This window comes from Capsella rubella, unplaced genomic scaffold (genome assembly GCF_000375325.1).
Source record: "Capsella rubella cultivar Monte Gargano unplaced genomic scaffold, Caprub1_0 scaffold_7, whole genome shotgun sequence".
Lineage (NCBI taxonomy): Eukaryota > Viridiplantae > Streptophyta > Magnoliopsida > Brassicales > Brassicaceae > Capsella > Capsella rubella.
In genome coordinates this window covers 6,561,378-6,589,027 of record NW_006238917.1, presented here as the reverse complement: position 1 = coordinate 6,589,027, position 27,650 = coordinate 6,561,378, and the positions used below count along the sequence as shown (strand labels likewise).

General features: G+C 35.4%; 6 protein-coding genes and 1 non-coding gene across 10 annotated transcripts; 3 read left to right on the top strand and 4 right to left on the bottom strand.

The window, feature by feature from the left end:
• Window positions 1–977: 977 nt before the first annotated feature.
• On the top strand, window positions 978–2,846 carry LOC17880675 (E3 ubiquitin-protein ligase RNF115). 3 transcript variants are annotated; one of them, XM_006282773.2, is made up of 5 exons: window positions 978–1,165; window positions 1,748–1,848; window positions 1,937–2,234; window positions 2,309–2,418; window positions 2,512–2,846. In XM_006282773.2, the coding sequence occupies exons 2-5, from the start codon at window positions 1,813–1,815 to the stop codon at window positions 2,533–2,535; spliced, it is 468 nt and encodes a 155-aa protein (XP_006282835.1). In that variant the 5' UTR covers window positions 978–1,165; window positions 1,748–1,812; the 3' UTR covers window positions 2,536–2,846. The 3 variants fall into 3 exon arrangements, with proteins under 3 accessions (XP_006282835.1, XP_023634742.1, XP_023634743.1); XM_023778974.1 differs by having other exon boundaries at window positions 1,410–1,848; XM_023778975.1 differs by lacking the exon at window positions 978–1,165 and adding an exon at window positions 1,307–1,519.
• Window positions 2,847–2,856: 10 nt separating this feature from the next.
• Window positions 2,857–6,908, bottom strand: LOC17880997. 2 transcript variants are annotated; one of them, XM_006285659.2, is made up of 2 exons: window positions 6,558–6,908; window positions 2,857–6,017 (listed from the first exon to the last, which is right to left on the bottom strand). In XM_006285659.2, exon 2 carries the CDS (start codon window positions 5,933–5,935, stop codon window positions 3,023–3,025), a length of 2,913 nt encoding a protein of 970 aa, XP_006285721.1. In that variant the 5' UTR covers window positions 5,936–6,017; window positions 6,558–6,908; the 3' UTR covers window positions 2,857–3,022. The 2 variants fall into 2 exon arrangements, with proteins under 2 accessions (XP_006285721.1, XP_023634741.1); XM_023778973.1 differs by lacking the exon at window positions 6,558–6,908 and adding an exon at window positions 6,252–6,304.
• A 5,061-nt stretch (window positions 6,909–11,969) lies between these two features.
• On the bottom strand, window positions 11,970–14,683 carry LOC17877377 (short-chain dehydrogenase TIC 32, chloroplastic). Its single transcript, XM_006284057.2, has 8 exons — window positions 14,472–14,683; window positions 13,380–13,611; window positions 13,212–13,291; window positions 12,953–13,106; window positions 12,786–12,864; window positions 12,606–12,693; window positions 12,436–12,482; window positions 11,970–12,316 (listed from the first exon to the last, which is right to left on the bottom strand). Exons 1-8 carry the CDS (start codon window positions 14,575–14,577, stop codon window positions 12,134–12,136), a joined length of 969 nt encoding a protein of 322 aa, XP_006284119.1. The 5' UTR covers window positions 14,578–14,683; the 3' UTR covers window positions 11,970–12,133.
• Window positions 14,684–14,999: 316 nt separating this feature from the next.
• LOC111829769 lies at window positions 15,000–15,161 on the bottom strand. The gene has a single exon (XR_002833126.1). It is a non-coding gene; the product is annotated as a U1 spliceosomal RNA (small nuclear RNA).
• Window positions 15,162–15,369: 208 nt separating this feature from the next.
• Window positions 15,370–17,807, bottom strand: LOC17878738 (endoglucanase 20). The gene is made up of 7 exons (XM_006286074.2): window positions 17,586–17,807; window positions 17,195–17,407; window positions 16,847–17,047; window positions 16,496–16,726; window positions 16,277–16,385; window positions 16,023–16,189; window positions 15,370–15,939 (listed from the first exon to the last, which is right to left on the bottom strand). Exons 1-7 carry the CDS (start codon window positions 17,775–17,777, stop codon window positions 15,613–15,615), a joined length of 1,440 nt encoding a protein of 479 aa, XP_006286136.1. The 5' UTR covers window positions 17,778–17,807; the 3' UTR covers window positions 15,370–15,612.
• A 2,892-nt stretch (window positions 17,808–20,699) lies between these two features.
• Window positions 20,700–23,551, top strand: LOC17880572 (protein SGT1 homolog A). The gene is made up of 10 exons (XM_006283944.2): window positions 20,700–21,020; window positions 21,606–21,675; window positions 21,849–21,973; window positions 22,086–22,206; window positions 22,296–22,392; window positions 22,480–22,545; window positions 22,633–22,771; window positions 22,864–22,943; window positions 23,029–23,133; window positions 23,241–23,551. The coding sequence occupies exons 1-10, from the start codon at window positions 20,861–20,863 to the stop codon at window positions 23,346–23,348; spliced, it is 1,071 nt and encodes a 356-aa protein (XP_006284006.1). The 5' UTR covers window positions 20,700–20,860; the 3' UTR covers window positions 23,349–23,551.
• Window positions 23,552–24,807: 1,256 nt separating this feature from the next.
• Window positions 24,808–27,070, top strand: LOC17880995 (probable aminotransferase TAT4). Its single transcript, XM_006285640.2, has 7 exons — window positions 24,808–25,058; window positions 25,209–25,548; window positions 25,788–26,006; window positions 26,132–26,191; window positions 26,292–26,447; window positions 26,570–26,663; window positions 26,806–27,070. Exons 1-7 carry the CDS (start codon window positions 24,808–24,810, stop codon window positions 26,955–26,957), a joined length of 1,272 nt encoding a protein of 423 aa, XP_006285702.1. The 3' UTR covers window positions 26,958–27,070.
• The last annotated feature ends 580 nt before the right edge of the window (window positions 27,071–27,650 follow it).

Sequence of the window (27,650 nt, the reverse complement as noted above, 5' to 3'; positions counted from 1 at the left end):
AAAACTATACATCTAAATATTAATATAAGATATTTAAGGAACATTTTGTTTTGAAATATTATGGATAATTTGATAAATATTTTATATTTAATTTATATTTCTGATTTTTAGGTTAATTTGTTAAACCAATATACAAAATCATACATTAATGTATTTTTCCTTAAACAAATTAAGATTAATGTACTTTCCAAAACCGATATTGATGGTTTAATTTGGTAGATTTCGAAATAATATATATGGAAACTGGTATTTAATATCTTTAAATTTTTAGTAAGATCCAATTGAAAAATTTCGGGTTAATTTTTTAAAAAAACCCGACCCAAGAAACTTTTGTACTTCTCTTTTACTATAGTATGGATATTGTTCTTTTGTAGTTTATACCATAAGATATAGTTTTTATAGATAAATACCATTTTTCAGTTCGAACAATACCTTGATTTAGTGGACACGTAACTACTTCAAGGAAGTCTTGGAATATATATATATATATTACACAATTTTATGAAAAGATTATGTCACTAGTAAAATAATTAGTCTTTGGCCTCACCAAGATTATTAAAATAATTAGTTTATCTCTATATAAGGTTTCAATAAATCTTTCCATATCGAATATTTTTAGTTAGTTTACTTTGTACAACTGTTTTTTTCTGTTCTGGTTTATCTTTTTCTTTTGCCAAATGATATATATGAAATAGTAAATTTAAGATTTATAAGATATCCCTTAAACAAAGATGATCCTATAATCAATTATTAAAAAGCTTTGCTTAATTAGCTATAACGTATATGCTATGTATTTACATCCCCATAAAATAATAACCTTTGGTGGTCAAATCATCAAATTCTAAGGGACGTGAACTAGAATATATTTTAAAAAATCCTGAGAGTTTCCTTGTACGATATGGTTTGGTGTGATTTATGATTTTAAAAATAAAAAAGTTTGATTAATTAACAAAACCAAACCAAAGAAAAAAAACAATTAAAGTAAAACTGTGTGATCCCTTGATTTTATCTCTCTCTATGATAAAAGTCGCCTCTTTCGACGCAGCTTAGTCTTTCTTCTTCCTCAGATAAAATTCTTATTCAACAACACAAAGACCTCAAAGAGTTTTCCCTTTCCCCAGCAATCCTTAAGGCAAAGATCAAAGCTTCTTTTTCTCTGTTTTTGGTAAAATTAATCTTCTTTCTTTTTTCTTCTCCGTTACAAAAAAAGTCACTTTATGTTTTTTGTTTTTGTTTTGTATATATGATCACGAACTCGTTTGCTTCTTCTCCTCTGTTTTGGTCTTTCTGAGAATATAACTTTTTTTCTTTCTTTCTTTTTGTTCTGTTTCAACCCGCTTGCTTCGTTTCTTAGCTCTGCTGTCTCTATTCTTAATCACTGTCTCTGTTTTCCCTTCTTTGTCTATTAGGGTTTGGATTGTATTTTTTGCTAATCCTAGTATCAAAATACTGTTTTGCTGAACCAAGCTAAGCTCAAGGTGTTCTTGGGATTACAAGTTTTTTCTTGTGAACCTCATAAGTAAGTACACAATAGTCTTTTTAGGGGTTTGAGTGTATTTGAAGTAGATACTCACATATTTGTATGTTTTGATCTCAGTGGCTATTGTTGTTATCTCATAATTGTTAGTATCTGTTGTTACCTTAAAGTTGGTTTTGGTGTTTGAGTTTTGGTTTTCCAGTTACAAATTATGATCCCAAAGCTGGAGTTTCCAACGAGTTTTATGAATTTTGTCTTGGAATTATACAGGTTACTTGAGCTGCCATAACACTGACTGATCTTGAAACTGTCAACAACTTTATTATACCAAAAGAATGGGTTGCTGCTGTTGTCTACCGAGTATACCTGAAGTAAAGCTTCTTCTTGATCTTTCTTGTTTCAAGAACAACCACAAATGAGAAATGTTTGTTTTCTTATGTTTTTATTTGTTTTGTGCAGAACTCTAGAACTATAGATGAGCATGTTCCCTTATCTCTTGCACCGCCTTCCTCTCTCTCTAATACATACACTTCACCGCTTTCCCCCCCTATTCCTTTGGCCTTCTCGAATAGAAATCTTCAAACTACTCCATCGAAGTTGCCAATAGCTCAGAGCAATTCGAGCGGAGGTGCCCCTGGAATCACACAGGTTGTTCCAGAGAAGGAAACATGGCCTGTTGATGATAAAACAACTGATGATCTTGATCTAAAGAAAAAGGATCGAGAAACAATCGATGAGTGTCCGATTTGCTTAGAAGGTATTTTGTTATTTTCATTCAAAGTTACATACTGGCAAAATGTATTCAACTTCATATGTTTTGTTTGTTGGCAGAATATGAGTTTGATAACCCGAAATTGCTCACTAAATGCGGCCACGATTTTCATCTCGCTTGCATTCTTGAATGGATGGAAAGAAGCGAGGCGTGTCCCGTTTGCGACAAGGTCTGTGTCCCGTTTAATAACCGCCTTTTCCACATACAGTTTCGACTTCTCGAGTCACTCAATAGTCTAATGTCTTCTGTATTCTTTCCACAGGAATTGGTACTCCCTGAATCATAATCAGAGAGCATGGACACAAGAATTGCAAAAAACTGGTACAGAAAATTTGATTAAACTGGCATATTAGGAGTTAGCCTGGTGGTCTGATGAACATTTCATTGTTGCTCTACAACATTCATAAGCTTTGACAACTTCTTCTTATTGCTTTTTTTCTACTTATCAATCTTTTGATTATATTTTCTATATTGTAGAAATTATATTTGATTGTTTAAAATTCTTTGAAAAACTTATTCACGAGTTGTTGTATCTCAACCTGAATTACTTCAAGGAAAAACAGAGCAGTTTGAGAAGAGCCTGTTGATTCAGAGATTTTACTGTGTATATAAAAAAGGATTCTCTGACAAATTTCTTACATAACAGCTTTTTTTTATTACTAGATCCTCTGTATAAATCTAACTCTTATGGCTAAAATAATGATAATAAAAAGAACAAAGAAACTCTAACCTTTTTAACTTTTACAACAAGAAAGTCCTAAAACTTCTTTCTCTTAGGGTGAAGTGTTATGAATCTGATGAACATTGGATAATAGCCTCGTTAGCTTACTCAATGTCTCGCGAGCCGACACAGTCCCAGGATGATCCTCTCCTGAGATTGATGTCCTTATGAAGATTGCTTTTCTTATTAGATCATCAGCCAAACCGAACTGCCCGCCTCGTAACATCAGCTTGGACCGAGTCTCTAGCACGGTGGCTCGAGCCAGAGCTAGTTCTTCCCATAGGATAGGGTTTAGCTGTGCGCTTGTCTGAACTGGCCTCCAGCAAAGTGACTTGTCTAGCCACTTCTCCACAGGCGTCACTAGTGTTTGGTCAGCCGCTTCAAGAGCGTTTGTGCAGACCCTGAGTAGCTCGACAGCTGGGCTGCACCGTGAAAACGTTATGAACGTTCTGATCGCTAGAGGCAGAATTACTTGTTTCACAAGAACCAGCAGCTCTGTTATCTTTAGCTGAATAGTCGGAGCTTCGTTGCTGAAACCGAACAGCAAGAAACAAACCGCCCAGATCTGCTCTGCTGTTTCGACTGTCGAGCCGCGGCTTATCACTGCCTGAACCATCGCTGGTGCATTTTCATTAACCAGTACTCGGTTTCTTGCATAGAGTTTCACGAGCTCATGGATTTGTATAAACCCTAGCTTGATGCTACTGGTTCGAGCAATGTTAAATCTAAGTAGCATAGAAGCCGCTTCAGTTCCTGATCGCTTAGAATTTGTAGATGTAAAACCGCAGCTTATAGCGCGTCTTAGCCTTCTCCATAGCCGCTTCGGACCTCTGTGTTTCTCAGGGAGTTTATGAGCAGCCAAAGCTAGCAAAGAAGCTGGAACCGGCGCTGGAGCTAACCACCCACTAGCAACAACCATTCTTGTAGCCAAACTTCTCGGTCCATCTGCATGATCAAAGATCGAAAAACACACTTCAAACAGCTGCAAAAGAAACCCATTTCTTCGCAATAAGTTGCCGTCCCGACCACTACATATCATCTCTCTTAAAGGCATTCTGTTTATGGTATCCAAAAGCCGGCTCGGGTTTATAGGAAGCTCAGACAAGATTGCTCCCACAACAGCTAATCCCAATGTTAACCGCCCAAGTTTCTCTTCAATCGTTCTCAATGCATCCATTTCAGAAACCGGATAATCTTTCACATTCCCCTGCATTAACATCATAGCTTCAGCACCAGAGAGGTAAGAGAGTTTCATTGGCTCCATATTCATTACTTGAGAGAGTCGCGTAGAGATCAAAATGTGAGTCCCGCCTCCAAACCGAGGAAGAAGATCCATCACGAGCTTCGAATCCCACCAGTCTTTTTCACTCTCCAAGTTATCGATCACAACCAAGAATGGTATATTCCTCATCAGCTCTTTTCTGATTTTGGAAACCGCAGCATCTTCTTGCTCTTCGAAGCTCTTCATCCGTGTTTTATCCGAACAGTTCTCTATCCCGATATCGACTTCCAAATACTGATAAAGATTTAAATAGTTCTGTCTAATGTAACGGCTCTCACCACCTATCCAAAGAACCATCTTATACCTCTGGTGATGTCTGTAAGCAAATTCAAGAAGCAGCTCAGTTTTACCAATCCCCGATTCACCCGAGACGCAAGCCACGCCTTTCCCATAAACAACCTTCATCGATCGTTTTCTCCTTGTGTTCCGCCCTACTTTCGTTTGATTCCGCGAAGGCAACTCTGTGCTTTGCATCTCAATCTCTTTCTCAGACTCCTTCCATACAACTTTCTCTTTGCCTTTCTTCCTTCGTTCTTCCGCTGAACCGCTTTTGTTCCACCCTAGCGTAACGTTCTTCTTCCTCCTCGTCGGCCTCGCCTTCAGCTCAAAGTAATCCCTCTCCGAGTCTCCAGCAACATCTCCAAATAAAACAAACTCTAGCTCTGATACTTCCTTCTTCCTCCCAACAAAATTCTCGTTCCGCGGATAGGGAAACTCCTCTTTCTCCGCTTTATCCCGCCATTTCGTTAACCTCTCCACGATACTTCTCCTCCCTAACCGCATTGCCAATAACGTAACCGCCCTAAAAACACAATCCCTCCAGTTACCTTCATGAGCTTCAAGCTTCCAATCATCAACCCGAGATAACCCGTGAACCGCCTCTTTCCATTCTTTCTCAATCCCTCCATACAAAACCCACAACTCCCCTCCATGTTTCTCCCACAAATCTCCTCTCTTTTCAACTATATCTCTCACAAGACAGTCTCCAGGAGATAGATCAAAGAAAACAGGAACCAGATTCTTCTTGTTTGCGAAAAACCGCAGCTCCTCGATCGTGTAAGGGTTCTTAAACGCCTTTCTCGTTAGAATTATAACCCCGAACGATGCACCATCCATCGCTCTTTCGACTATTCTCTGTTTCCTAGAACTCCTACACCGTCCTCTATCAGACATAAAACAACTCATCCCTTGAAACTCCAACTCAGCTCTAAGCCAATCCGCAAACCGAAGCAGAGAAGGCTTCTGACCGTGCAATCCTATAAACACATCACAACATCTCAACCTGTTATACGAAACAGAAACCGAAGACGTCTGAGTATACGAAGAAGAATCTTGCCCTCTTCCATATCTAGAAGGAGTGCAAGAGATCACACTACTCGAAGCTATTCGATTAGCCTCAAGATTCTGACACTGAGGAGGAGGAGGAGGAGCTGCGGCGGCTGCTAAAAACCCGAGCTCCGGGTCTTGAAAACCAGAGCTGGAGCTAAGGGGATCAAAGCTATCACATTGAGCATCAGACCGAGTAGATTCAGACAGTTCTTGATTGATTTTAGGAGATCTTGGAGAGAAAAACGGAGACTGATTAGCTGAGAAAAAAGCAGCTGATGAAGATGAAGACATGTTCCTAGAAGGCTTTGTCGGATACTGTCCGAACCTAGAAGAACTGTCACCTTGAGAATCCATAACAACCACAAGTTTGCCTTAATTAACAATCTATCAAATCCCATAAATGCAGCCTATGATGAATCCATCCATTGAAGCCAATCTGATCCAAGAAGAAAAAAAAAAAGTCAAACAGCTGTTGAAAAGGAGAGATTTATTGGGATTTAAGATTCCAAAAAGTGAGGTAACAAAAGATTCAAGATTTGGACAGTACAAGAACCCTAGAAAAGTTGAAAAAGGTGACACACAGACACAGCCTTTGGAAATGAATCATAAATTTGGTAAGGAATGAAGTTAACGGCAATGAAATCTCTATAGTATATGTATATACCATAACCTTTTCTTGAATAGTTGAAAGGATGATTTTTTGAAAATCTTGAATAGTTAAAAGGGATGGTGTTTTTATTTTATTTTCACAGAAATGGAAAAACAAAAAAACAAAACAACTTCCCAAAAGCATTATAGAAGAAGAAAATCATGATTTTTTTCTTTTAAGGAAAATAATTGATTTTGAGGACGTTGCAGATCTAAGCAGAAAGGGTAATAAAATATTCATAATAAAATAAAAATGATTTCTTTCTTTTTTTTTTCTTTCTCTTTTTTTTTACAGTTTCGTACAGAGGATTCAGATCTGAGAACTTACCTAGCTCGGCGCCTTGAATAAAACCATTAACAAGATCATCTTCAATCAATTTCAAGAACTTCAGATGAATGATGAACACTTTGAAGTGGCGTTTTTGGAAGAGAGAATCTTGATGTTTTTTTTTTTAACTTTCAGAGCACTCTCTCCTGAAGAAGAAGAAGCTAAGGTAAGGTCAATTAAAAACGACGTTTTGTAAAATTCCTGTATCAATCAATGAGAAAGGAGATGAAAGTGAGAGGTTTAAAGAGAGTAGTATAAGAAGAAGATGGAAACACTAGAGCTTTCATAGAGTAGTCGAATGCATCGCCATTTACAGATAGACTTTGAAAAGGACTCTAATTTTTAATTTTCATTTTTTCCTAAGGTTTAAAAAAATGAAAACAGGGGAGACAAAAGTTAAGATTTTTATAATGGAATATTCAAAAAAATTGAATTTTGATTAATACCCAGAAGAGAACAAGACATGTTTCTCATAACCCAGAAGAGGAAAAATCCATAAAAGAGTTATGAAATTGTTCTTAGAACTAATTAGCTAAAAGAGAGAGGCTTTACCTGTTTTGATTGAGGTTGAAGCATGGAAGAGGCAGAGATGATATATAACAATAGTAAGTTTTTTTTTTTTTTTGGCTTCTGAATATGTAACTAGGGAGAAAGTAAAATTTAGTTTAGAGGTCCTTATCCAATAAACAGAAACATGGGGCACTGTCAAATCACTAAAACTCACAAAATCAAAAACACACTCTCTCTTTGCTCTTTTCTCTTTCTCTCTCTCTTTCGGAAAGATCTTTTTCTATTTTCTTGAAATGTTGTTGTTGTTTCGAAAGGAGGATGAGAAAGACAGAGAGAGGTTGGGAGAAGTGAATATTTTTTTTCGAATTATTATTAAAAGAATAGAGAGACCTAAACGAAAGAAAGAGAGAGATCAAGCTAGGCTAGGTATGGCTTGTGGGGCTCCATTCTCACACACAAGTGATTTGGTTATTTACAAAAAAATGTTTTTTATTTCCTGTTTTTTCATTACTAGTGTCCTGAATCTGCTGATGAACAATGTTTCCTGATAAGAAAATTTTCATGAATTTGGTCTGTGGGGGTTAAAGAAACAGAGGTTTCTCATAGTCACGTCCCTGACTTGGATATGGGCGTCACTGTGCTTTTTCGTCTGTTCTTTTGTTCTTATAGATAAGTGTGTGTGTATATCTTTCTCGGATACAATAAAAAATAAGATCAAACCAATGAGAAAAAAGAAAAGAAAAACATTATTTGTTAGGGAATTAAGTGTAGATTATATTTATACGTGGATAAAGTATATATTCAGTATCTTTTCAGTAATCTTCATTACTAGGATCAGGATGTGAGTTTTTGGTTCAAGAGAGCAATAGCCACACCACCTCTCCCATGATTCTTAAATGAATAGGTATCTAATCTCCACTTGAATCATGTAAAATGGTTTCTTCATATGGGTTTCTCTAGGGTCGAGACCATTGCTCCTTAACATTCACCTCCAACTTGTAAAACATATACGCAAGACCAATCAGTTAGCATAGTGACTTAAGTCAATAAGCTTATTGAAGGTTTCTTTGTGGCCATCATTTACTATGAAGTTAAATGAAAATTCAATAAGGTCCACAAAACTATATAATAAGTATTATTCAAGGAAATGAACCTTTATATAACCTTTATCCTTTCCAGGGCTACTGCGGTTAGCATTATATAGTACTCTTTTATAAGATATTTTTTACTTTGTGTTTGATATATTTATATACTGTCACCCTTCTTTTTTTCTTCCAAGAGTTTTTATATATTGTCATATTTTGCACCTTGTAATTGGAAAATATCGTAAAAAAGAATAAAAATGGTGTCTAACCATGTTTTGGCTGCACATACACATAATACATTTATGCAGCACTAAAAAATTCGATTGGACGAGAAACCACGTAGAACGTTTGTTGTATGATCTTATCTGGAGTTGTTAATATACAGAATGATTTAAATTCTGGATTAAGAGTTGACACAAAAATATGAAGTACGTATACAAATTGCAACGTGCAAGTGCTAGACCAAAAGACTTGACGTAGATATATAAGTCATTGCATGGATTAATTATCCATTAGAAATGGAATATATGGTAGGTCTTCATCAATAACACATTATGAAATTAAATATATCAATGTTTTATTATTTTTAATGCCGAACATTGCAAAGTTGCATTACAATTGACCAATTTTCTTTTGGATCATTTATTTGCTAACTTGCCTAATAAAGGTCGGGTCAATTCAAAAAAAAAAAGAAAAAAAAAAGAAAAATTCAAATAGATTGATCACACGTTCTGAATAATGGGCACGATACTTTTAGAAAATATTATTTTGTTCGTTCGGTGATTTTAATTACTACTTTTTTTAAGTGTGCTTGTTACATTGTTTATGGCTCTATGCCAATACATATACTTCCTTTTTTTGGCAGTGTACATTCACTATTCAAATGATCTTAAATTTTAGTTTTTGTCATTCGGATTATAGTTCATGAAAAAATGCCAAAAACCCATATTAATTACGCACAATTTTTTTATAACAACCATGAATATGGGAGAAACTTGCAATAGAGTACTTGTGGGTCATAAATCAGGATCCTCCTCTATTGTACGTAGTTAGCTATTGTAAACATAATAATTAGTCGTATATAACTAAACCATATCTTGAATTAGTCTTGGTTTGCAACAAAATCATCTAGAGAAACAATTTTTTAAGATAAAATAACTCAAAAGTTGGTGCGTGATTTAGTATTAGTCGTGTTCACGACCACTGCTTTTGTGGGGGTCAACGATTGAAGACGTAGACTTTCCCATGAACGCAGTTTAATTAATTATCAGTCTTTTCAAGCAATAATTGATTTCTAACATAAACTCCATTATATTAAAGTGTAGGATTATCCATGCATGTAATGTAAGGAATATTAATGATTTTGTTGTACATTTTAAAGTATTGTACCGGATTTATATAATTTTGGTATTAACTATATATCAATGAATGCATGTCGACCACACCACAACTAAAGTTTTGATAAGAGCTTAAGAATGCATGTTTACCACCATAATTCAAGTTTTGATAAGCTTAATTAAGATGGGTTTAGAAATAAAGATTGAAATCGTTAATTGAGAAGATAGATCTGATGATAAGACAAGGGTCTTGTGTTTGACACCATATGTTTTTCTAGGGTAGAGAGAAACAACTCAATGATATGTGTTGTTTTTATGGTACACCGAATGATGTTTCGATGTTTCCCTGGTTGCTTCCAAAGGTCGTCAGTCCAAAAGACAGTTTTGTTTGTACATGCTAATCACTCACCCCACGTGTCCTCACGTGACACCAATGCACGGTCCTGATGGCCTCATCACTCTCTTTTCACACGTTTCATCCTCGGCTCTAAAGCTAGCCGCGTCTCTCCCAACACTCGAGAACTACTCTTTAATCTCGTTTGGCAGAAAATGTTCTTAATTATTCTCTAAAAGTTTCTTATCTTCTCATGATAATTTTTTATTGGTTGGGGGAAGTTTCGACTCTCCTGATGACCCGAATACATATCATTATCTCAGGTTCAAACAAAAATATTGCAAATCCAACAGATTTTGTTTTGTTTCTTTTGTTTGTCCAAACCACTTATTTTCTTTATAGTTTATGTTTAGCAAAAGTAAATTTTAATGAGTCAAGGTCGGGTAAGATTTTTAAAAATAATCATAGACACATTTTTAATGTTACATTCAAATATTTATGAGAACTAATTATATATATATAGAAAATGGTAAGTAATATGCATGAAGCATGAATTTGCCACAATACGGAGAAGAGCAATTATTAAAGTTAAGGGGCAGAAGAATACAAAGAAAGTGTCCAATCTGTACATGTACTACAACATGATTGACTTTTTGGTAATGACAAAAGTTTATAAATAAAAAAATAAATTATGTAATTCAATTTTACCACAATTAATTAATTTGCATTTGTAGTAGTACCACGGATTAGTTTGCATAAAAGTAAAAACACAGGTGTGAACTTAAAACCTTTTTTTTCTAAGTGTTTTGGTGGCTGCTCTCTGCTCAGATCAGAGTTCAGATACATCATTACCAAATTCTCTCATTCATTATTTACTTTATTAGTCCCCACGCCAACCCATTCACATATGATTGTGATATCTGTTCTTTTTAATATTTATTTATAGTTTGTTTTTATTTTCTTTTTCGAATCGAATGTTAAAGAGATGCAAGGTTGCTTCATATGTTTCAATATTACAAACATATTGATTGGATTTGATGGTTTTGGCTTTTAAAGTTTAATTGTTTCGTTTGTTTTGTTGTTGAATATTTCTGTACCTTGTTGCTCATCACCAACATTGTTTGTCACTGTTTTATCAACAACAACAGTGAAATGAAGAAACCTACATATTAGGCCCATACAGGCATACACTGTTTGAGGAGTAATCCCTAACTCGACCAGTTTCAGTCACAAACAAAATTTTAACAAAGAGGAAACAAATTTTACATAACTCTATCAGTAGATATATTGTGTTGTTGCATAATGAAGAAATAGTAGAAAGCATTCAAAAATAGTTTATACATACAGTCCAATCAATATATGTCGATATCTCTCATATATATGAAACATGTGAATTTGCATCAAACAGTTCGTACATTCAATCGATATGATTGTCCACAGTATAACTATGTCTCATACTCTTGTGCACAGTCACAAATACTAAGAAGTTTCCTACCTAGACCATATCAAGTTTTAAACTAGCCGATGCTCAAATTTTCCAACTCTTTTCCTTTTGGGTAGCTACAATAGTAGATTAGTACATCGGTTGAAGCATCAACAATATGATTGTTTTTAGTGAAACGTTAACACCGTTTAAATTCGTTATCTTACATCAAATAAATTTTATATAGTGCATGTCATGAGCATATGAAAACTATTTTGAACATGGGTTGGTCCAAATCAAATAAATAGGAAAAAAATGCCATCTAACGACCGACAATTATATATTGAGGGTGTGAAAACAATTAATTACAGAACCTATCTACATACATAGTTTACACTTTTTAAATAACAACACACACCACTCCATATCGACAAAGTGCACGTTATGCTCCAAAGTCCAATCACAAAGACTAGTTAATTAGTTTAATCTTCCTATAAGAAACCATTAATAAAGTGTACTTAAACTAAAACTATCATTGTTTTCTTTTCTTTTTTCATTTCTGACCATCACTTTAATAATGCATTGACAGTGTTGTCTCCTCCTGTTTGAATTCAAAAGTAGTCTTTATAATCTTCTGATAATCAATTACATATATACTTCTTCTTTTTTTTAACTTTTTTTCCTTGAGGTCTCTCTGTTCTCTACAACAGGGAACCAAACCGGTAAGAGCCAGAACTAAAACACCTTTTTGCAGAGTTGAAATGATGATAGTTTTGTTATACATTTTATTTCCTTTGACATACACTGAAATAAGTATCACAACTTCACAATAGAGACTGAAACGTAGAAACCACTATGGTAAACATTCACTGAACATCTATTTACTTTCAAGAACTACTTTCTCCTGATTTCGAATCTGTAAGCTTAGTGCTGAAATCCCAAACCTTCTTGGCCAATTCTGAATCTTTAGCAAGTGGTAATGGTTTAGCAATGTTACTATCTGAAAAGTATTCGCCTGTAACTCCTGCAACCTGAGGATTCAATGCCACATAGCAAGTTGTAGCTGCCCCCTGCAAAGTCAATTATTCAACATGATAAGATAAACCAGATATCCAACAAACCAAGGCAACCGCTAAAGCTACACTGGTATATTTAACCAGCACCAATGCTCTCCTGGAGAATTATTTACCTGTGGAACAGTCTTGAGCATATATTTAGCCACTGCACCAACAGCTCCTGCATCAAGCCAGTGACAAAGAGCATCAGAGTATATATATGTGTGTGTGTGTGTTTGTTTATAGGTCTGTAACCTTATAAAGAATGGGTTGGTGAATGTGAAGTCAGAGAAAGAAATGTTACCAGCCAAATAGCTGTTGAAGTAGCGCCCGAGATTTGTCATAATGGCTCCTGGATGAAGTGAATTTGCTGTTATATTGACTCCATCGTCCTGTTATTATTCATACCAGATTTGAATCAAGATAACAACTGAAACATAGATTCTTGATTCAATAGATCCTTTTGTTATTTTTTGGTAGTTACCTTCAGTTGCTTGGCAAGCTCGTTGGCGTGTAATACATTGCAGAGTTTGGATTGTCCATAAGCTCGCATACTACTGTAACTGCAGTAGAGACCAAACCAAGGAATAATGTCAAATTTTGAAGAAATAGACAGGATCAAAGGATTGTTGTTTAATCAACCATTAGTACCTTGACTTGTCATTGATCTTATCAAAGCGGACTCCTCCTGGGTACGAGAACCTATGAGCTTCTGATGATAGGTTAACAATCCTTCCTTCTCGTTTGCTTTCACGTGATGTGTTCTTCATTGTATCTAGCAGAAGTTTGGTCAACAGAAAATGACCTGAAATACAATTGGATCACAACATCCACAGCACTGATTAAAAACTAATAATGAGAGTAACTTAAGTTTAGGACACGGCCATAACATTGGTTTGATTTCACTCACCTAAATGGTTGGTTGCGAATTGCAGCTCGATGTTGTCCTTAGAGAGCATAAAAGGACAAGCCATGATCCCAGCGTTGTTGCTTACGAAATTGAGACAAATCAAAACATTAACGGTCAGTAATCCTATAAACTGCTATACATAAGAGCCATGGTATCTCAATCGCTTACATCAAAAGGTTGAGTGGAAGACCAGCAGATTTGTACTCAGATGCAAATTTCCTGACAGATTCCAGTGAGCTGAGATCTAACTCCATGACATCAAGTTTAGCACCAGGGACTTGATTGACAATATTTTCCTTAACTTTAGCACCAGAGCCAGTGTTCCTCACAGCCATAACCACATGCACACCACGCAATGCAAGAACGCGCGCTGTCTCTACTCCTATACCACTCGATGCTCCTGAGAAAAATATGAACACAAACAAAAGAAAACTTATGGATCCAAAAATGTCCAGAAAACTTGATCCAGACGAATAATAAATTAAGGTCGTTCCAAGCCTTTAGGCTGATACAGAACATGTGGAAACCTCTATCAAAATCCATCTTTTGATAAACTACATCTTCAATCTTAACCAAATAAGGAAGCAGCACTTCACAAAAAATTGGCTCAATCGATGCTATACTCGAATCTGTTCTCTGCAACTCCTAGTGTCCTGTTTTGTCTTAAGCCTATAAGTCACCTAACAGGGTTCTATCAATACAAGGATTCCATTGTTCTTGCTTCAGGTCCTTTCTAAAATGATCAAAATACTGAAACGATTTCTACAAACTAATCTTTTCCCTGGCCAGAAATAGTATAGACTGTGATGTATAAAACAACTTAGAATCAGCTGAAACAGAGACGAGTATATATATATGTAAGTTTCTCTACAAGCACATGTTATTTGCAGATCCATAGTTATTTTCCCTTGCATTGAAATGGTCCCAAACATGTCGTACTCTTAAAATTCACCAAACATATAACTTTAATCCAATTCTAGAGACAAACTAGTGAGCAAAAAGATTGTGATTTATTCACCAAAAGGACAACTTTCAAACAACAAACAGTAAAGACCTCTATATTTACTATGGTTGACAGAACCAAAAACAGACCCTGATCATAAAATCAACCTCCAAGTGCAGTGTATAAACAAATAAAGTCAAATATAGTTGCCTTCAAGTGAAATCAATTCACAGAGATGACCCAAAATGAGGAAAACTGTAGAAAAGTCCTGAAATTTAGACAAACCCAAGTCGTGTGAAAGGGCATCGAAAGATAACCTGTAACTATGGCAGTGAGACCAGTTCCATCAACACCATTTGTGACTTCTTCTGCAGTGGAACGAGACGAGAATCCAGATGCTCCTTTCGATCCAAAAAACCACATCTTTTTGTTTTTCTTTCTGGAGAAGATGAGGGAAAGAAGAAATTACACAACACTGTGAAATAGAGTTGGTAGCGTTTTTATTTTTCTTCCTTCTTGAGTGGTTGATTGATTTCGATTCTTATTTTATAACTCTTTTTGTTCACATGTGACCCAAATGTGATTACTTTAAATAAAAGGGAACAAGGTAAAGCAAATTCTGAGGAGAGAACCCACTCGTGGTGGATATTGCAAAGTCAAAAGTTACGATTTTTAATAATTTTTTCCAATACTAGTGAGATTAAGCTTTAGAATAATGAGAAAACAGATACGTTTAGGACTTTATTTAGTCCATATTTGTTACCATTCAAATCTCAAGTTAATTACTGTAACAGTCAAGACCAGAACGAAAAGAGAGCTAACAAGAATTGAACTTTAGGAGATTAGGAGGGGCCGCGCGAACGCAGGCCCCCTCAGCAACAAATAATGACGCAGGATCTTCCACTTGGGAAGACCTTAAGCTAAGCACACTTTCAAAGTGCAATAGAAGTCACTAGCTTAGGCCACACACCTTCATGATCGTGTGTTGACCCCGTCCAGGTAAGTATCTATTACGGATCGACATTAGCGTTGTTTTATACGACAAAACAGATGTCTCCTATAGTGAAGCTTCCGATGTGGGTTTCATGATTTGATGTGATTTAATTCCTTGATCATTTCTTGATGGACCTTAATGACTGTACTCAGGCCCATAAAATTTTTAAATTAACAAAATCATATTGAAATTCAGATAATATCACTAATCTAGCTTTAACGTTTGACATAATATAGTACTTATCACTAATCAAGCTTAGCGTTTGAAACATATTTGTTAGTTTAACGTTTGATACTAGATAGTTTACAAATTACAGTACTATAGTTATGCTATAAGATACAATGATATGTGTGATAGTGTGTGTATGTCGTGTAGGTGTATACATCCCCTAATTAAATATTATTCAAGTTCGAGTCTTCTTTGCTAAATATTTTGTTTTCCCACAGCCAAATGTAAACGTGAAATTATCTGAAAGAACTGATCAGGGCAGCCACGGGACCAATAAAAGCGGCATTGATGTAAGTTGTTGGCTCTGCATGAGCGTAATCTGATCTTTTGTCGCTGTATTGGTCGGATGAATTCGGACCGCCTACAATTGCGCCGGTATGCACATTCGGGTTTGGCGTATCAGAATTGTAGTATGAAAACCCTCCATTGCAGTCGATTTTCTCCTGTTTAGATTTTATTGACGGCAACGATGAGCCTCTATGATGAGGTTGTGTTGGGTAGTTTTTCCCAAATCCGACCATGTACGACATTTTCATTGGATTATTTCCAAGTATGTAATCCACCTGAATATTATAAACCGGTTGGGTAAGAATAGGGAAATTGTGAATAGAACCGGATTAGGTGAGGACTATATGATTTTATTTACCTGTGATTTGGCGAAATTACGAATTTGAGATGCGGTGAATTGGGTCGAACCGCACTGGATTGAACCGATCTTTGCTTTGGTTAGAGTTTTTGAGTAATGGAACAAAACAGTTGTAGCCGTTGTTACATATTGTAAGTTGCTACTGCCTCTAATATACAAAATGCCACCTGAATAGACAAAAAGTACAAAGAAATGTAAATCATAAATAACCAACAAAAACAACCAATTAGCCGGTAACAAGTGAAAATGATTACCAGGAGTTGGTTTAATTTGTTGAGAGCTACTTCCTGGCATCAATGCGCAGACGAATGATTCAACATCGGTTTTAAATTTAGCTAAGTCATTGTTACCCTTGTAAAACTCCTTCAAAATAAAGGAAACAAGAAGAACAAATATTAGTAATTTAGAGATCAACTTAATTAAGGTTAAATACAATTTAACAAAGCCGGTTCATACGATAATTATATACTAACCGAGGCAAGTAAAGCCTGCGCGCCAGCGAATTTGTTGTCCCAGCTGAATTCATTGACGGCTCGGCTCCAATCTTTATTGCTTACAACATAATTTATGTAACTCTTCTCTCCTGTTGCTTTGTATAGCCATGCCGCAGCCCATAATAACTCGTCTTGGTAGCCTGAGTATGAGCAGTAGAAGGGGCAAGATGCTTGGTAAGAACCTCTGTACTTATCAGCAAATTCAAACAGCTGCAGAAACAAAACAAAAAAAGATAAGATGGATTATAAACATCATGATTGAATGTAAATATGTAATGATCATTTTAATGTGTATTTGAATGTAATGATCATTTTAATGTGTATACTCACGGTTTTTGCATGGTTTAGTAGCGTGGATGAGTAAGTAGAATCCACCGATTTGAAAACAATTGAGGCGGCAGCAAGAGCGGCTGCGGCTTCACCCGCAGCTTCGGAACCGGGGGAAGAGGAAGTGATACTGAAGAGAGTTCTAGGTGTGTCCATATCTTCTGGCCTCTCCCAGCAACTATGATCTTTGTTCCCATCTCCCACCTTTTTATATCCATTACAAAACAAATTACAAAAGTATTTGAGATATTTAGCATGGAATGAAATATATTTTGGATTTCTCTATAGTCACATCATAACAAACCAAAATGTGTAAAACTCTTGGGGAAAGTTGGTTTAATTAGTAATTACCTGTGTATATAGCATGGTGGGCGACGTATGAGCGCGGAGGATAAAATTGGTTGCCCATTTGATAGTAGACCGGAGATAACCGAGCTGGTTAACGGAAGAAATCTCATTTTGGTATTCAATTGCAGCCCAACTCAGCAAGGTTGTGGTAAATGACATTGGCCACACAAATTTTACATTGTCACCGGCATCGTAATACCCTCCAACCAGATTCACCTGGATAATGTAGAAAGCACACGAAAATTGGTTAAGAGATATATATGGCATAATTAGTATATACCAAATTATTGATGTTTTGATAAGGTTCCTTTTTAAGACATATATATATATATATATATATGCATATAGAGTTATAGAGAGATATATATGTTTTATAAATAGAGCTATGGATTACATTAGCTGATGCACCGTCGGAGAGGGCAGAATCTCCTCGCCATTTAACCCGTTGGTTAGTCGGGAGTTTACCGGATCGCTGGCCTTCGAAGAACAAGATCGACTTGTTCAGTGCATCTCCATAGTTAAGAGCTTCCAAGCTTTCGAAAGCCAAGAACATCCCAACTAACATTAACACCAAGAGCTTTCCCATTATTAATTACTAAAAGTGTTTTTTTAGAAATGTTTCTCCTTTGAAATGGGTTTTGAGTGTTTCTTGATTTTGCATGAAATGTAGTTCATGAGGGTATTTATAGATATTGCATGCAAGTAAAGTTGGGTACGCAATTTCACTACATGAGATGTTTTTCACGTAATTTTAGGGTAATTTGGCTGCACTTGTTAATATGTTTTCTAACAATAATTAAGTTTCGATGATTAAGGAATCACAATCAAAGGTTTTCGATATAACAAGTTGTAGTTATTGACATTTCATATAGTATAATTTTTTTCTAACCACCATACTTTATTTTTTCTCTTCTTTCTGTGAAGGTTTAGAAATTGTTATTTAATGTAGGAGTTTTTAATATAATTTCTTAAATAAGGCTTTTTTTCTGGCTCATTACAGCAAAACAAAACGATATTGTATTGTTAGGTAGTTTTTCTTTTTGTTTCTTCTTCTTAATACTAATACACATTACATATGTAAAACCTATGCTTGTATATATTTGATATTTCTATACTAATCCCTAAGAAATGCATACATATAAGTCATGTAATATCAAGCCATAAATCTGGAAAGTCGTACTCGTACGACAATATATTGTTGTAAAACTGAAAAATGCATTTTAAGGATCCCAAGTTGTGTGTTAGCTAGTATATATAAATGAATATTCTAAAAATTAAAAAGATAGAACAATTGGTTCTTGGTTAACTAGGGGGTCAAAATCAAATACGCCGGTTCCATTACGAGAATTTTGGAATCTTAAATATATAAATAACAGTCAAATTTAATATAAAAACCCCATTACTTTCATGGATAAATGCATATATCATCCCACTATCAAAGTTGCCTAAGATAAACAATCAAGAACAACATCGCAACAGAAAATATCAAAAGAACAATAGAACAGTAGAACTTAGCATTTGCTACTTATCAACTCCTATGTCTAGCTACCACCTATCTACCCACTTGGAAAATGATCATGACTTAATTTGCATAATAATTAGATGGTTAAGAACTAATGAAACCGCATAGGACGAAAACATAACATTGAAAGTGACCAAACAGGTTCACTTAGCTTGGATAGTGGTAAACTACAAAATTTGATCCCAAAAAAAAAAAAAAGCAACCTTTATGATTCTTATCTAATTGTGAAAACACAAACTAACATTTTCACGTGTAAATAATGTTTTGACTGGTATTGATATGGAGATGCCGTGCCGTAGAAATGGCTGTATAATATATATTTCCAGCACCCATTCCTCAAACGTCAATCTAAGATCTTGCCGTTAGTAATTTATCATATTTTCATTTCAGTTGTCATAAACTTATTTCAGTTGTCTTAGTTATTTATTATTAATTAGTTTCCTGTTTTCCTGAAAACGTATTGCACAAATTTCATGCGTGTTCAATGTATATATGTTTTTAATTCTATTTTCGTTATTTCACAAACAATAAGGTTCCATCAAAAAATAAGGTAATGCATGGGCTTGATGGCAAAGCATGTGACAAAGTTTTGTTTATGTCCACTATTTGCTTTCCGCCTAATACAATATTCGTGTACGTTACATCTCCCCATTAATAATACGTTAATTACTCTGCCGAGCACATTTTTCATTTGTGATTTACTTGACAATGACATTCTTTATTCTATGAATTTTTTTTTTTAAACAGACACATTGTGAGTATTTAATTTGGTAAACTTTTTAGTGATATGTGCATTAGTAAGAATATTTTGTACCAAGGACGGTGTTTATCTTGAGGTACAAGTGTCCCCATAGCCGCAAGCAAGAAGCAAGGAAATTGAACAAAGCAAAAGGCAGAACAAATGTAATTGGAGATTGAAATATTTATAAGGTCCAAACCAAAGGACTTAAGACAACTAAACATCGATTCTTGGAAACAAGTCATGCATAAAACTCAAATTGGATTCTTGAACAGTATTTGATATATGACATAACACTTAAGGACTTAAAACTCTTAGATAACTTGAGATACACTATGTTGATCTCGTCAGCTCCGTAGAAACGCACTGAAATGTTTCAAAATGGATTACTCTCCAAAGAGTTATCATACTGTCTGTCCCGGGTTTGGAATGCTTTCCAACTAATGCTATGAAGTAATCAAGCCGCCTGCATTTCTAACTACCAGCACATCATATTAATACTTTCATGCAAACTTGTCTTAAGACTAATTTGATCATGCAATAGATCCTAATACTCAGTCTACAACTACATGAAACATTTGAGAAGCAGATCCATTAACATCCTCCATGACAACATGCAACATCAGTGGCTTGGATCTCCAAGACTGACAGATTTAATTATAACTACATGCAACATCAGTCATCAGTGGCCCTAATTGTACTTTTCTCATGGGCCTTAATGATTTATTTCGGTCCAGATCAAACCCACAAAATTCTTGGTAGGCAACTGGTTTTTCTATTATTTATATTTCAGTGACATTTTTATCGAGCGATCGTTGATCGGACTCATACAAAAGGATGTGTACTCTTAAAATATACTTCACCACATCCACTTGGTCGACTATGAATTGACTTCTTCTCCATATCCACACGGACCACACCACACGTATTTGAATCTTCCAATCGAATTCCTCGAAACTACGAGGAAAACAGAGTTTCTTAGTTTAAGGCAAATGCTCACTTCACATTTTTTGGGTAATCATAAGATTTTCAATTAGTACCAAATACCAATCATATAGTATGAAAAGATACTATACGAATAAAATAAAAAATTATTTCATACTTATTACACAAATAAATTTTACAGGAAAAGGAAAATTAGTATTTTACTTCTAAAATGAAGGAGAAAACTTATAGAAAAAAGGAAAAAAATTAATAATTGGGTTCGAACTCTTCAACTCCCTCAACTCAACTCAACTCGGATAAAAGGAAGGAACAATCTAGAAGAAGGATTAGTAGCATAGCATCCATCTCTTTTATATTCCTTGCTTCCTTCATTGTAAAACTTTGCATCTACTTGACAATTCTCGTTGTTTGATTTAATCATACTCTCGTTCTCGTTCTTCTCTGTTCTTTTTACGCCTAATCGATGGCTAAGGAGCTTGCTGATAAGGCTAAAGAGGCTTTCGTAGACGACGAATTCGATATTGCTGTTGACTTGTATTCCAAAGCCATTGAATTGGATCCCAATTGCGCTGAGTTCTTCGCTGATCGTGCTCAGGCCTATATCAAACTCGACAGCTTCACTGGTAAAACTTGTTTGTCTTCTGTATCTTCGTTTTTTTACTGTCGTCGACGCCTTTTGGGTTTCTGGGTTTTCATGTCTTTGATGTCTTGTTTTCATTATACTTGAAAGATGTTGACTTTGTTCGATTCTGTGTGTTTTAGGGGTTAGTTTTGTGTCCTGTAGCTTGGTAGTGTCCTATGGTTCTCAAAGTTTAGAGCTTTAGTATCAATTTAATGAAAATATGTCACTCTTTTGCTGTCTGTTGAGGAACAATGTATCAGAATTGCTTTCATGAGAACGAAATTGAGGTTTTTTTTTGTCATCAGCAGTGCTTGCCCTTTACAAGTTATGGGTTTAAACATTGGTTGGGTTGGTTTTAGCTGTGTTAGTCTTTTGATCCTTTGACTATGAATGTGGAGAATTTGGTTTAACAGAGTAACAGTATTGAAAGGTTCGATTTTTACTTGAGTGGTTAGTATGAAGTTCAAGTATTGAATAAAGTATCCTCTGCATTTTCATTCCCATTGTTACTTGTTAGTTGACTTAGTGTTATATAAATTAAGTGGTTTGATTTGGATTTGTGTCTGTTTTGTTTCTCAATGAGCAGAGGCCGTAGCAGATGCAAACAAAGCAATTGAGTTGGATCCCTCACTGACCAAAGCTTACCTAAGAAAAGGGTACGGTATTGCTCTTTCCTCCTATGTATCTTTGTAATCATGTATTTAAGTTTTAGCGAGAGTTACATTGTATCTAGATCCTTTGTTTGTCATATTAGTACGGTCTACAGTTGTGGTATATGTCTGTCAAGTTATTCATTCCATTGTTCATATTTTGGTTTGTGTATTTGTAGAACTGCTTGTATGAAGCTTGAAGAGTATCGGACTGCGAAAACAGCTCTTGAAAAAGGTGCTTCCATCGCACCGAGTGAATCCAAATTTAAGAAGTTGATAGATGAATGTGATCTGCGAATCGCAGGTATATTCTTAAGAGTAATTGTATTGTTTGCTATGGCAAAAAAATTATGATATGTTATTGTATTCACCTATGGTTAAGATTTATGGAACTTGTTAATATTCTTTTTTTTCAGAAGAAGAGAGAGATTTGGTTCAACCGGTGCCATCAACTATGCCTTCTAGTTCGCCAGCACCATCAGTATTGGAACTTGATGTTACCCCTGCGCCTGCAGCACCAGCCAAAGCAAAGTACAGGTATTTTTTACTGTACAGAGCAATGCTATTTTCAGAATTAAGTGTTAAAGAAGTATATAATATCTCATATTCTTGAGTTTTTTCAACAGGCACGAGTACTACCAAAAGCCAGAAGAAGTTGTGGTAACTGTTTTTGCAAAAGGGATACCCAAGCAGAATGTTAACGTCGACTTTGGTGAACAAATTGTGAGTACACTGATCTTAAGAACCCAACTTAATGAAGCTTCTGTGTTATTGTGTGTAATTCATGGGTATTGTTTTGGTGATTTGCAGCTGAGTGTTGTGATTGATGTCCCTGGAGAGGAGGCTTATTATCTTCAACCGAGATTGTTTGGAAAGGTAATTTATTTGCTGAATGAATTGGTTTTCTTTTCAGCACTCTGAGTTGAACACATTACATGACTATTTTATACGGTGTATATTCAGATAATACCAGAGAAGTGCAAATATGAAGTATTGTCAACAAAAATTGAGATCCGTCTTGCAAAAGCCGATATAGTCACATGGGCCTCCCTCGAACATGGCAAAGGGCCAGCGGTTTTGCCTAAGCCTAATGTCTCATCAGGTTTTTGACCTTTTCCTGCTTTAGTTTCATTGGATGAGCTTAATAACAGTATCTTGTCATGTCAATCTTATGTTGTATGTATGATGGTGCAGAGGTTTCACAGAGACCAGCTTATCCATCTTCTAAGAAAGCTAAGGACTGGGACAAGCTGGAAGCTGAAGTGAAGAAACAGGTCTGTCTCTAAGCCTTGTCCGAGCAGTATACCAAATGGATTGTTTGTTCATTTGTTTTTATTTAATATTGTGGTTGATGTGCAGGAAAAGGATGAGAAGCTGGAAGGAGACGCAGCTTTGAATAAATTCTTCCGTGAGATATACTCGAATGCAGATGAGGATATGAGGCGAGCAATGAGCAAATCATTTGTGAGTATTATCTATATTTCTGGTCTTTTTTTTTCCATGGAGTCTGTCATAGTGTTTGTCCGTTTGATTGACTCATTTACGCTTCTCTGGTTTTGGTTAATGAACAGGTGGAATCGAATGGGACAGTGCTGTCAACAAACTGGCAAGAGGTTGGGACTAAGAAAATCGAGAGCACTCCTCCGGACGGCATGGAGCTCAAGAAATGGGAGATTTGATCTGATAATGATATGGTTTTTTCTTTTAAATGCTTTTGTTGGTTTTGCCTTAATCTAGAGACAAATCTTAAAACCTGTCCCTTTCTTCCTGTAATGAGGATCCTAAGGTTTTTGCTTGCCCTTTTGCTAAATATGGCGTTCTGCTTTTACATTGTGGTGGGATATATTGTCTTAGGAATCCATTTTTTCCTTTTTGTGTTTCATCTTTACTGGTCATAATTTCATTGTGGTCACTATTTCTTAAGTTATTGAAACTTAAATTTGAGAAACCAAATAACCAAAAGAATTGAGTGAGTTTGTATCGAAACAGAGATTATAAAATTGAAGGGTGAATTCCTCAGAATCAGAGCAGCCAAGAGAACCTCTTCGACAATGGTGAACACTTGTAGGATCAGCTTCATCAGCATCATGCTTCTCTTGTTGATCTTCATCAACCAGTCTGTTCTTTCTTCTTCTACACGCATTCGTCTTCTAGAAGGTCCAGATAAGCTTGTTCACCACCACAGCATACTTGACGAGATTGAGAAAGCTGATAAGGCACGCCTCAGTTCCATATTTAGAACGATCGAGGCTGACACTAATCTGGATGAAAAATTTTCTCTTCCGCTTCCCCAGTTCGCTCGATATAATGGGTTTCCTACTGGATCAAGAATTTTATGATGATCCGAGAGTTTACACTAAATATCTTCTGTTGCACGCAACGTGATCTAGGTCTTTGAATTTGCTGTGTTATTAGGGTTTGATTTTTCGATTGATACTCAACGTTTCAATCATGTAAACCTTCATATATAAAAAAATCATAATTAGTCTAGTAACCTTGTAAAGTCTATCAGTTTATTAGATTCCGATTGTGGTAATCAATTTATCATAGTACATCCAATGAAATATTTGTTTCATATTTATCTTAGTTCATCAATTTATCTTTTAGTAGTACAACCAATGAAATCATCAATCATAAGGAATGCTCAACTACTAGCTATCACACCATGAATTGGTTTTAAAATTTTACTTTCGATGTTTAACTTTGTCGTAGTAAGATTTTTGTAGGAATCGGACTACTATAAATCACCTTGTTATAATTGAAGATCCAATCATCCAAGTATTAAATAAACTCTAATTTCGATTTCGTTGGTTAAATATCTTTATAGAGTAAATGAACTATCGTACGTTGAGAATCGTATATTATTTTGTGATCACCTTGATAAGAGGAAACCCACGTTCCTCTAACATGTATGGTCTAGAGATATATTATTATTATTTCCTATTCTTTTCTTATCACGATTTAACGATACTAATTTTATACTCACCACGTGAAAATATCAAATTAATAAAAATATGCAGAAACTTTTACTATATAATCTGACTAGTAGCAATGAGAGTAATCAGCCAAAAACAAATACTTTATATCTAGCTAGAGAAAAAAAAGAAGTTAGCTATTTCCAACGTAATAAATATATATATGGCTAGCAACGGATGCGTTGACTGGCAGTTCAGTGGCAGCGATGCAGCTGGAAACGCGGCCTTAGCGTCCTTAGGCACATACTCCTCTGAAATCTTTGGCCTGTGCGACCCTCAAGGAAAGCCTATTTTGCCTCCACTAAGCGAGGAGGCAGAGACCAGCCTTACTGCCGAAAAGGCGGTTGTTCAAGCTGTCCTATGCGGCAAGGGAAACGCCTATGCTCCTAGTATTGGCCTCCCAGTTGCCAAACGGTATAATCTATCAACACACAAATGATGTTAATAATTTTAGATTTCTTTGTACTCTTGATAAAAATAGTAGCAACTGTTTTGCATATTAACTCTAGGTTTATATATATATATATATATATATATATATATATATATATATATATATATCAGTGCTGTGGCGGATTATTTAAACCGAGATCTTGACAACAAGCTAACGGGAGATGATGTATTTATGACTGTTGGATGCAAACAAGCGATCGAGCTTGCGGTCAATATCCTGGTTAAACCGGAAGCTAACATCTTGCTTCCGAGGCCTGGCTTTCCATGGGACATGGTCCACTCTATATACAAAAAACTTGAGGTCAGAAGGTATGAATTCATCCCCGAAAAAGACTTTGAGATCGATTTCGACAGTGTCAGAGCGATGGCAGACGAGAACACGTTTGCTATATTTATAATCAACCCCCACAACCCCAATGGGAACTACTACACTGAGGCTCATCTTAAGCAGGTATTAAAGTAATTTTTCTCTTGGAATATTCACATGATTGGCTAAATGATCTAGGCACGCATGCATTTAAATCTTTTAGCTTGTGTTTACCTTTACGTTTTCATGGTTACGTTTTTTCTCCAAATTGTAAGACTACAACTTTTAAAATAATGTTATAATCAGGTTCATTCTTGAATCTAATTAAAGAAATATATTTTAGCAAGCAAGATGCTAATCTTTACTTTTGTAATTAACCCCAGCTCGCTACATTGGCTCGTGAACTCGGGATCATGGTGGTTTCGGATGAAGTATATAGATGGACCGTGTTTGGGAGCAATCCCTTTGTTCCAATGGGGAAATTCTCCTCAATAGTACCTGTGGTTACAGTCGGGTCCATATCGAAGGGATGGATTGTCCCAGGATGGCGAACCGGCTGGCTTGCACTGCACGATCTAAATGGTGTCTTCAAAACCACCAAGGTCCGTCCGGAAAACAACAGTATGCATAGTTTTCCAATATAATATACTACATTTGATTAGCAGTAAAAAAAAAATGTTTGCCTTTCAATTTATTTTCTTGGCTTATCTTGTTTTTATATGGACAGGTTTTAAAAGCTGCTAAAGAATATCTAGAGATTAGTTCTAAACCAGCAACTGTTATACAGGTTCGTATCATTAAATTGGTTTGCTCTCCATAAGTTTTAGTAATGTTTGTTATAGTATTTTATGGTCAGTTCATCACTGTCATGATATTATGATGTATAGGCGGCTATTCCCACCATCTTAGAGAAAACTCCTCAAGAGTACTTCGATAAGAGGCAGAGTTTTCTGAAAGATAAAGTGGATTTTGGATACTCTAAGCTCAAGCTCATACCAACCCTCACCTGCTATATGAAAACTGAAGCATGCACTTTCTTATGGGTATTTTATTAATCTATTATTGATCACATTTTTTGTTTGTTTACTATTTTTTGTTTTTTCTCGATATTTATAAGTTTGTAACAAAACTTTTGATCTCATTATGGATACTGACCATACCGCAGACCAAGCTGGACCCATTGGATTTTGTAGACATCGAAGACGATCACGACTTTTGTAGGAAGCTTGCTAAGGAAGAAAACGTCATTGTTTTACCAGGTAATAATCCCACTTTTACTTATGATCACTGTTTATAGGACAAATATATATAAGATTTGTTTTTGATGAACACTTGTCAAATAATTAATAAATATTGACTAAAAAAGTACATAATTAAATATTATGTGTTGGATTGGTTTAGGGATTGCATTTGGTCAGAAGAACTGGTTGAGGCATTCTATTGATATGGAGACTCCGAGATTGGAGGATGCATTTGAAAGATTGAAGAGCTTCTGTGATCGCCACTCCATTATAACTGAACCTTCACTCAAAGACGTCAATGGCGTCAACTAAGGGCTTTCCATTTCCGAATATATCTATCTGAGTTTGAAATAATAAATGTGTGGTTTTTCTGATATGAAATAAATAATGAAGAATTAATTTATAAGTGTTTTATCAATCGTCAATCATGGATTTATATTTCCTCATCTTTTAGAAACTATTTCCATGTATTTTCTAATGTTCTACTCTATGAAATAAACATGTCTATTTATTCTCAGTTGAATAGATTGGTTCGGCTTTTTTTTCTTTAAAAATTGTTATTAATTAGGAGACCATTATACAAACTGAACTATAAATCACACCAAAATGAGTGATTTATATATATACACCACAATGTTCTATTCAGTTAATCTGATCCAATCCATACAGGCTTAGTGACATAGTGACATTGATTCAATAAATAAAAGTTAGAAATCGTTTTTTACACGAATCATATCAACATCGATCGGCTGGTGGGGTTATTTGTAATAGTTAGAAAATACGAATAAAAACATGGCCGGTTTAATTTTCCTCCTACCATGCATGTCTTCATCGTTTGAAGACAAAAACAAGAATACTGATCAGGATCACTGATGCAAGAGTCTTTGCCTCTTTTTGGGTTCTCACGATGAGTTCTCGACAAAACAGATAAGAAAAGAGAATTCGACTCTACAAAATGTGTTTATAATATACATATGAACAACAAGCCTTTTTAAAAATTTGATA